This window comes from Chionomys nivalis, chromosome X, assembly GCF_950005125.1.
Source record: "Chionomys nivalis chromosome X, mChiNiv1.1, whole genome shotgun sequence".
NCBI classification, from domain to species: Eukaryota; Metazoa; Chordata; class Mammalia; order Rodentia; family Cricetidae; genus Chionomys; species Chionomys nivalis.
Genome location: NC_080112.1, coordinates 108,323,460 through 108,333,961, shown reverse-complemented (window position 1 = coordinate 108,333,961; position 10,502 = coordinate 108,323,460). Strand labels below are relative to the sequence as shown.

The window sequence follows — 10,502 nt, the reverse complement described above, 5'->3', positions numbered from 1 at the left end:
CAAAATGAGTTCATATTTTGTACAGAGTTCTGTTAACCTGCTAGAAGCCTGAATACGTGTGGGTCAGAATACTTGTGGCACAACACCACCCCTGTGCCCTTGATTCCATGTGAAATGAGAGCTAGGGGTGAGATTAGGGAGACAACAAAGCAATCCGTGTGCAGCCCATCCCAATTCCAAGCTCTGCCTGAATGCACTAAGTTCCTCTGACAACCAGTTCACTTAAACAGCAAACCAGCGATTCACAGCTACATATTTTTCCTAAGAGGCGCTTCCACCAAAGTGCTGTATTTTAAAATCGCTATGGCTCACTGTACGGCATTCTGCTAATGATGAGAAACTTAAGCATGCTTGTAGGTGACTTTTTCTGTGTTATTGCCTGGTGAACAGCTTTATGGCTCTTTAGCAAGTTTGTCTGACGGCATTTGCTTTACAATTAAATCTTTTTGGCACTAAATACTTGTCAAGTCTACAGAATTTCTCACAAGATTTATCAAACGTATCTATTCTGACAATTTCTGTCTCCTCATTGTGTTTTTCTCTGCCTTGTGTATGCTTGTGCGCACCTAATGGGTTTATTAACCAAATTAGCATGTACCCAATGTTCGTGTCTGTTCTGCAAGATATTGACATTTTGACAACAAGCATGAAAAAGTAAGACAGATGAGGCAGAATTATATTGAACTCATTGCATTTTATTTTCCAGGCTATCTCATTCATCAAGCAACTCCACTTTGTGAAACATAAAATGAAACATACAAAGTCATTACCAAATGTATTTGTGGCTGGAAACAACATTTTTCAAGAAAGGCAAACTGGCTGAAAAGTCCTGAAAGTATTCAAAAGCAGATAAAACAGTAGACACCCACCAGGGATACAAAATGTTTAGTACAAATCCAACCTTTGATCAACATGTCCTTAAATGAATTGCTTCTGAAAAAAGAATCCTCGACCCTACACTGCCAGGAGAATGAGGACATTCGAACAGATGCCAGAGGACTTAAAAGGGGCTCAAATTTATGTGAACTGGCCCTTAAACATAGAGAGTCCTTTTGTGAGCTTGCGGCAAATCAGTTTGAGGCCAGCTGACCTAGAACCAGTCGGGGATGCAAGCACTTCCCTCCTACACGTGCAAACTGTGGGCACAGCGACAAGCATGGCCCATTGAGGGAGAGAAAGGCCCCTCCTGAGTATGACCTCAAAGAGTAAGGGCAAACTGTCAGCTTTGAACTCTTTATTATAAAGACATATTTACACAGAACAATCTTTACAAATACAGTGGACACAGTTAAGGGAAGGGGACAGTTTTTATTTTTACGCAAAAGGCCTTAATATCTTTATATAAATTAGTATAAGAATCATACACAACCACTTTAAATAACAGCCCACCAGGCCCACTTATTCCTCTCTTCTGTTGCTGTCTCCCTTCTTTCTCAGCCATCATTGTCATCTTCTCTCCCCTTCCCTGTGGGGCTGGGCATGGCAGGCTGATAAGGCAGGAGATGTAGAAACGACAAAGAGGAAAAAGGCCTGGTCCCTGGTAGGGGTACCAGCAGTAGAAGAGGCACCAGCCAGCTCCCCACTTCAAGCCCAGGGGGTGAGGACGCTATGCCTGGCCCAGCTCCCCAGGGTGGGCTTTGAAGCGGCAGCAGTGGTGGCAGCAGCAGCATTAGCAGCAGCAGATGGGAAGGAAAGGCTTTGGGGAGGGATGGATAGGCAATCTTAGGGTTACTATAGGGCTTGGGGGTCCTGACTTCCCCTGCCCTACACATACGTAAGTGAATACCAAGCTTCTGTCTTCTCTTTTCTCCCTCCTGGGAGGCCTCTGAGAAGACCATCTGCTCAGGCAAACGATGAGGGTCTCCCTTCAAGGAAGGGCTGCAAAGGACTCCTGGCAAGAGACGGGGCCTCTTGGTGGAGTGATGGACCCTACCTTCACATCCTCCCATCTCTCCTCCTTTCTTCCTTCTCTCCTTCCTTTCTTCCCCTTTCTCCACTCTGACATGCCCCCCCCAAAGCCACAAGAACAAGGGCCCAGTCAACATAGGAGATCATGACAGCCAGTGTCAGGGGCTAAATGGTAGTTTCAGTGCCTGAGAACCCCAATTAAAGTAGCTTGAGCCTGGGTGTGTGGCTGGGACCTCACCTGTGTGGGGTACATCTCACCACTTACGGAATATTCCAGGACAGGTCGGGAGCGGGAAGCTCTATGCTCACACAGGGCAGTTCATAGCTGGCTTGCCTCTCCCTCCCCATCCTGCCCAGCCACCCTCTGCACTAAACCCAGTCAAAGGCACTTCATTTGCTATGAAAGGACATCATCAAGAGGAAAACGGACATCACAAAGTGGGAGATTGGAGACCTGGTCCCCATTGAGACTCCCCTCTCAGGAGCCTCTGTTTGTGCAAGTGATCTTCAAGGGTCCTTTGGGCTCTGATTCTCGGTGATTTTTTTTTTTATTTTTTTATTTTTTGGCAAAAACAACTATCCTTCTTAGTTAGCTTTTACTCCCAGGAGAGTATGGAACCATATCGGGCTCAACACTCTCCCCTTCTGACCTGGAGACTGAACTGGCTGCGACAGAGAGCAGAAAGGACGAGGACAAAATACTTCATGGGTCCCTCTCCTTTGCCTTTTCCTTGACAGGGCCAGACAGAGCTGAGAAAGAAGCCGTGGCAGCGCTTTCTCCTCACCCCTTCACCGTGCTCACCCACATTTCAGTGTCCCCAATGCACCTTCTCCCGATTCTAATACCCAATCCCTCTCAACCAAAGTGTATCATTGCACATCTCTGTACTCCTAAGTGAGAAGTCCAATGGATAAGAAAGCACGAATGCGCTTTGAAGGAATGAAGGAGTCCATTGAAGAAGGGAGTGCTCCTGTCCATTTTCCGAGATAATGGGAAGAGGGAAGGGGCAAGGGAAGGCTAAGACCAATTGATAGGGACTAGAACTAGGTCGAGGGGAAGCTGGGTCTCCAATGGCAGTCCAAGGAGTGGCCAGGGAGATGGGCCAATTGGATCCTTGTGAGAGAAATGGAATCATCCAAATGAGGGGCAGGACCATGCCATTAGAGGAACTTGGTGGGTGAGAAGAGCCGGACCATTGGCAGCTATAACAGGTGCAAGATGAGAGCCAAATGGATGCGAAGGTTCCAGAGAAGAGAACGAATTTGTGGAGTAGGGAGAACAGCACCAGGCGAGAGGTGGTGAGCCCTTCAATCCTAAAGAGACAAAACAAGAAGAAAGAAGTCACAGACATATACTAGGGAGGAAACAAAAGTCATGCCCACTCCCAAGGCACCAAGTTGATACTCGTTGGTTTTGGCTGCAGCGGGAGAAGAAGCAGGCCAGGCTTCAAGGGCCCTGATCTCTCTGGCCACCTTCCATACCTCTCTGCTTCTCTCAGCTCTGGACACTACCACCCAGGCTCCCCTGTCCCATGCCTGACAGTCCCTAGGCTCTCTGCTGCCTTCCCATGCGCCCCTGGACCTGGTAAGAGGGCACACTAGATAGCTATAGGCATGCCCTCGGCACACCTCTCCAGCCACGGCCTGCGAAGACTTCGAGAGCTCCTCAATGGCAGCAGCCTGTCCAATCCCAGGCAGAAGAGTAGAGGGAAAACAAAATACTCTGCTCTTGGGAGGGAGTCAGGAGATTGGCCCCAAGCTCTAAGGCCTTCGCTGGGTCACAATCTCTTCTATAAAGTAGATTAGAAATAAGTGCTTTACTAGCTCCCAGGAAGCTCTAAGACCCTGCTGTGTCTGATCTTCAATAGCAGGCTGTCCATACCCGTTAGTGTTACCAACTGGCAAGGGGCTCTAATACCTGATTCAGAAAGGCATGGGGCCCTTATGGGAGAGACGGGGGCGCTGTCTGCGGAATTTCCTCCTGCCTCCCTGCCAGGGCCCGGGTCCAGTCCTCGAAGCTCTGGGCTGCACCAAGTAGCGCATGTTGCCTTCTTCTAGCCCCTTCCCGTCTGGAGGCAGCATCAGTGGCACTGCAGAGAGGAGAGGAGAGAAGCCGTTAGCCAGGAAGATGACCGGTGGAGACAGCAGAGGAGGCCACGGCCCAAGGGACAGTGTAACTTCTCCACAAGGTGGCGCCCCTCATAATTTTCTTTTCTAACCTGATGAAAAGACGAAAAGACTCCTGCACTGTTCTGGGGCAAACGGAACCACTCGTTTTGCCATTGGGGTAACTAATTTTATATCCTTTGAACAGTTATATCATGTATCTGACAGGCACCAACAAATTCTTCCTTGGAGAATGTCATGATCAGGGTGCATTCTGCAGCATCAAGCCTATACTTGGCTGTGGAGCACAACTTGGCTGTAGTGCACAATGATGCATAATGGCACATTTCAGACATACAACATCACAATGATGCCCCTTCATGGACCCATGTCCATATGACCGTTATTGAATGGGCTTGTGTGCTTTGCTTATTCTTTTTCCCCTTGGCTTCAATATTTTTAAACAAATAACAAATGAATGCCACCCTATGCTTACATTCTTTGAAAGGCAGGGTGACTCGCTTCGGTGTGCTAGGGGTCTCATCTGTCCCCCTTGGACACCTCATCAGTAGTTAGGGATCTTTGAGGCTTTTCCTTGCTCCCAAGACTTCCTTATGGATGTGGCTGGGACATAACTGACTCAGCCTGCTTTGCACTGGGTTCTCTTCAGCCTGCGACCAAATTTAGAGGCTAATAAATATGGCACATGTGAGTGAATGCGTGCAGGAAGTGTCACCCGTGGTAGTGCGCCCATGCACTCCTGGGGTAAGCCCAGGAGTGGGGTGGGCACCACCCCATCAATCTGCCATTCTAGATCACACCTCCTACCCAAAATCTGATCCAAATTCTTTCCACCTGGCTTCCGTTGTGCCCTTCCAGGCTCCTGTCTCCATCTGCTCACATCTGGCTTAGTGCAAAAGGCATCTGATGCCACTGAGCCCCTAATGGAATCCAAGTTGTGCAGGATGTTCTTGGGAAAGATGAGGGAGAAGGCACATGTGTCAGCTCCCACAGAGCCAGAAGTGCAGCCAGAAAAACTGAGCTAGTACCCAGAGACACCCTTGGACACTAGAAGCAGACAGTGTGCAGGGATGAGATGGTTCTGGGGAAAAGGCAGAGGAGTAGGATGTTTGTGCAATGCCCAGTATGGGCGTGACATTCAGAAACACAGCAGTGCCTGAGGCCGATGATAATGAATACCAGCCTCTGTTCCCTGCACACCATCAGATTTGCCTTCAGCTATATATCATGGTTTCTTGAGTCTCAATGCCCTCCATCAAGGAATTCCCGCCACTGGTTCCCAGTTTCCATATGGCATCCAGTTGGCTACTCCTCCCTGCCTCCAATGCCCCCATACTCTGGCTCGTTCCTTGGCCCCTTGGTTCTAGTGAGTCTTTCTCAGCTTGCAGACAATTTCCAGGCGTCCTCTTGGGCCAAAAGGGGGCGACGATTGTCCTTGTGGCCCTCTTTGTGCAGACTTTAGGGCTGCTGTTTTTCCTCCTCACTCAGAACCAGGAAAGCACACTACATTCTCCCCCCCCCCCCCCCCCGCTCACCCCGCGCGCGCACACACCCTCTCTATCCCTACAACACCCTTTCATTCTTGTCCAAGAAAAACTACCAGGCCCACCAGAACCCAGGGGTTTACAAGGATTGACTTGCCACACTTCCATGCTCGGGGTTAAAGTGTGTCAGTGTGTCAACTGAGCCTATAAACCTATAATTTAGGAGAACTAAGATTTAAAAATATTAATACTTTGGAGACAAGAGGAATGATGATGAGAAGCCTTAGAAATTGTTTCTGTTTGACCAACCTAGAGTTGCCTTCCTGTTACCATCTGTGAAGGGGCTCAGGAGCACCATTGTTAGGTGTCCTCCCCCTCCCCCGCAGTTGATCTAACCGATGTCCAGAGTTTTAGGATCTCATCAAAGCTTACCCTGAGCCTTGAGGGTGATTCTTAGCGATGTTGACGAGAAGTCAGAACTAGAGACATGTTTAAGGTAGCGGATGGTAAGGACTGTGTCCAGCATGTAGTCATGCATAGGAAAAGGACCCTACAGGCCTTAAAAAAATAAGACATTGGTTGTCATGTCCATGTCATCAACTACAGGATTTGGAAAAATGGTCTAAGCCATTGTGTTCTAGAGATACAGTAAGCATGGAGTAAAAGAGGTATGGATAGTGCCAGGAGGAAGGAAGTTATCACACACACACACACACACACACACACCCTACCACCACCGCCGCCACCACCACAACCCCCACCACCATGTCTTCATGGCCTGAGATTGTCCATGTCTATGGCAGTCAAAGAAGACTGGGGGGGAGGGCCCCATAGGAAGGAAAGTCAAGAGCCAGGATGGGCAACATGCTGACAGTTGCTCCGACTCAGGCCAGGAAGATGTCTAGACTCTAGACCTGCAAAGAAGATCCACCCTGAGCTCACCGAGGCTCAGCCAGGCCTCGGAAAGTGGCTACCCCAGAAGCTGCTTAGTCTCTTCCATCCTATTGGGGTGGAGCACATTGTCCTCCCCATCACAGGAAGTCTGTGGGCTCCTCCCACACTCTGATCCCATCACCCATTCGTTTCCTATTTTTGCTGCCCAGTCTAGTCAGATAAGCCAGCCAATACCTGAAACCCTGGCTTTGTCCTGTCTGAAAGAACAAATTAGAGGCCATTGATTCTCATCACCGCAGAGGTCTTGGCTGTACAAAAGGCATTCCCCTTTAGAGACAGGGAATACCCCAATACACTTCAATGTGCCCTTCCAACTCATTTTCTGCTTAAAAGGAAGCAGGAGCTATTTCCCAGAGAATCTCAAGCCAAGAGGATTGGAGGCCTTGTTCATGAGAGTGAGGCAACGGCATTTTCAAGCTGGGAACTGCAGTCAGGGGAAGAGCGGGATTTGATTTTCGTGCAACCTGAACTCCAACCCTGCTGAGACACAAAAAGGAGTCTGAAATTTTTCAGAAACACACCAGCCTCAGCAGAATGGTGCACCTATCTTCTTGTTCAGGGTCTGGTCTGTATAGTGATTGCTTTCCAAGCCCACCCCTAGGTGCTGGTGGAGATCCCACTGGTTATGCTATCTATACCCACTGCTCTGTAGTAAGGCTTGTGTCTCTGGGATATGAGCCACCTTCTCCGAGACTCTGTGCTGTCTTCTACTGCCAGCTTTGCTTATCTGGATCAGGCTCTGGGAAGCCCGACTAGCCTCAGGACTTTACTGTTGACAGGTCTGGCTCGGGTTACAAGGATGCCTAGAGTTTAGAACTGGGGATGAAGTGGAGATGTCCTCCACAGTGGGAGGGGTACAGTAAGCTGTCCTTACACTGCATGCTGGAGTAGAAGTTGCCAAGGGGGAGGAGACGAAAGAAAGCGGTGCTCGGAGACCAAGGGACACTTGGCCAGGACTCAGAAACTCTCGGACTCAGAAGAGCAAAGTGTATCCCAGGTCAGGAGGCAGTGAGGAGTCTGTAGGGTTGGAGGAGGGGAGAAGAGAGGTGGACATTCCAAGTCAGATGAGAAAGTAGAAGAGAAGAGGAAGTATGGGTTTTGAGCCTGGAGCTTTGGGGACTCTGGCTGTGGAGAGTTCATGCAAGCCTGCCCTAAGGACAAAGTGATTCTAGGGCTCTGCTCTCTAGACCAGGACACAGTGGATGTAGAAGTGTGCACACCTAAACCTCTGGCTGCTGGCTACCTTCAAAAAGGTGTCCTCCTTGGCTCGAAGAGTATGGGAAAATAGTGAGAGCTTTAGAAGTAGCCAATGCTAGTCTTAAATAAAATGTAAGGATGAGGCTTACACCCACATTATGATGTGCAAAAGACTTAATGTAAAAGGAGGAGACAGAGCGAGAAGTTTCGGGGTCTGGACTAGAAACCACTTCCTTGAAATCAGCTCGCCCCTTTACTAGTAATAGCTGGACCCTGAAGGGTTCACAGAGTATCTACTAGCCAAAGTCTTACTTATACCCTCCCCTCACCCTCTAGGGAAGTATGCAGCTCCAGGTGGTCCCGCCTCCTCTGGGGCACCCTTTCTGTACCCAATCATGATTGTTCTTCTCCAAAGGTACCACCTTGGACTATTTGTCTGAAGTCAAACTATGAAGAAGTGTTGTCTTGCCAACCATATTGGCTAAGTAAGTCAATGGAAGGGCAGGCTGCTGTAATATCTTTATTCTCAGCTTTTGCTCCCTTCCTGCCATTGCCTGACCGGCAGAAATTTCTGGGAAGAAAGTCTTCACCCTTCTTCCCAAGGAGGTGGCTGCCCCAGTGCTAGAGTCTCGCAGGAGACCACTGGACAGCTACCTGGAGGCAGGAGGCATCCACCGAGCCAACGTACTTTCCGGAGAAGCCTGAGTGCAGGGCAATGCCAAAGAACAAGAGCGCAGAAAGGAGGTGGCCACAAAGAGAGGCAGGCAGAGTTGGCCAGAACTCCAGAGGCTCCTGGGCAGCGGGCCATCCTCCTGTTCTGGAGAGGTTCAAACCAAATAAGTTCTTGGGGTTCTTCCTCTAGAAAACCCACTGTCCAGCGCTCGCTCTCCTCTCTCTCTCTCTCTCTCTCTCTCTCTCTCTCTCTCTCTCTCTCTCTCTCTCTCTCTCTCTCTCCCTCCTCTCACTTCCCTGTGACTCCAGCCCTGGCACTGGCAACTGTCCACCTGGTCTTGACCTTCCCTTTCTGCTGTGCCAGGCAGGCTGCAGTGACAGCCAGATCACAGGACTGGGGCAGCTGAAGGTGGGAGCTGGCAGCTCCAGAAGGCTCTGACGCACAGAGGACAGGCAGCCTGGGCAGGGGCTCCTGGGACACCGAAGACCCTGACTGAAGTAGACAAGGGAGTTCCAGTGCCAAGAATTTCCAGGTGGAGGGCTGGTACACGTGGAAATGAAGGAACCCCCCCCCCCCACACACACACACACTTCCCTGAGATGTACGGAGGACCGCCTGTGTTTGCTGGGTTGGTACCTGGAGACAGGGGGACCGAAGTTATACCTGGGGCAATAGTGGAGAATGAAGCCAGAATACAGAAGAAGCAAGTCTCCCAGAGAAATAGAGGCCAGGTGGCCCACGTGGAGCAGGGAAGAAGATCATCCAGGACCTTGGAGTGCAGGAGGAGACCAGCCTGACCCTGTCCAGTCCAGATCTGCCTAAGTAGGCTGCCTCTGCTCACACACAGGCTGAAAGGAGCAACAGCTGGGATTCACTAGCCACTGCGGTCGCCCCCGCCCCTGCCCCCGCCCCCCCCCCCCCCGCAGCGTGCTCCTGACTATGCAACAAGTGTCACGTCTACATGTTGGCACATCATCCCCAGCCGCTTAAGCCCCTGAACTTGCCAGCGCCCCCCTAAACTCCAAGACACAGAGACCTTCAACGTGGAGCCCAGACCACTCAGCTCAGGTCAGTCACCTCCACTGATCCATGAGGTGAACTGGACATATCCCCATACTCCCTGCCACCAAGTGGCGTGCAGGGTATAGGACACAGGGTGCAAGTCTGGGGCCCCGAGTGCCTTAAACTGCGAGGAGTACTCAAGAGGGGCCAAATGGTGATGTATAAGATATTCCCGAACCGCCCCCTCCCCGCACTGTCCGAAGAAGCAGTGCCTACATAACATGTTCCCCCCCCTCCCCTCCCGACCTGGGATGCCCTGTCAATCTGCCTCCCGGTGGTGTGGCTGGCGCGTGGCTGCTCCTGCAAGGCTCGCGCCGGGTTTCCTGGGAGGCGGGAAGAGCGTGGGGCAGAAAGAGAGGAGCGCGCTGGCTGCAACTAGGAAGAACCCTGGAGAAAACCCGGGCGAGTGGAAGGGTACGCACTCACCTCCACAAACCGCAGTCAAGGAGAGCCAGAGCAGCAGCAGCGCCTGCACGCAGAGTCGCAGATTCATGTTGCAACTTGGTCTGCAGTGGCCCTGAAGAGGGACAGAGAAGTGGGGCACCCGGGACACTGAGAAAGGCGCGAGCTGGGGCTGGAGCGTGCGGGCACGGAGTTCGCGTGGCTCCCGGACCACTGGAGGGTGCGCGCCCCAGCAGTGCTGCTGGCAGCCGGCCCCACGCCTGCTGGCCGCCTCTGCTCTGCAGCAGCCTCCTCTGCCGCTGCGGGGCAACGCCGCGAAGTTGGCCTAGGTGGCTCTGGGACAGCGGCAAAAACTCTCCAAGTGGCCGGCTGTGCTTGCCCCGCGACTCGCAACTTCCCGTTGGTCCAGGCTGCTAGAGAGAATGCTTCCCTGCTCACTTCGGGGGCTGCATTTTGTAGCTTGTGGTTTGGCCGCGAGCCCACTTGGTCATGTGGTCATCCGGAGGGCTGGGGGGGTGGAGAGCAGGAAGAGGGAGAGGGAGTGAGCCTCCCGCACCGCCCCCCTCCCGGCAAGCACGCTGCAGCCCTATCCAGGACGCAAGAGGGAACCCCGAGGTGGCCCCACAACAAAGGCTGAGCGGCTGCTCGGACAACCCACAGCCGCTCCCCGGACAATGCCTGCCTGGCCGAGGTCC

The 10,502-nt window shown here is 51.6% G+C and overlaps 1 protein-coding gene across 1 annotated transcript; it reads right to left on the bottom strand.

Moving 5' to 3' along the window:
- Window positions 1-700: 700 nt before the first annotated feature.
- Apln (apelin) lies at window positions 701-10,256 on the bottom strand. The gene is made up of 3 exons (XM_057759678.1): window positions 9,832-10,256; window positions 3,827-3,998; window positions 701-3,222 (listed from the first exon to the last, which is right to left on the bottom strand). The coding sequence occupies exons 1-2, from the start codon at window positions 9,896-9,898 to the stop codon at window positions 3,832-3,834; spliced, it is 234 nt and encodes a 77-aa protein (XP_057615661.1). The 5' UTR covers window positions 9,899-10,256; the 3' UTR covers window positions 701-3,222; window positions 3,827-3,831.
- Window positions 10,257-10,502: the final 246 nt, after the last annotated feature.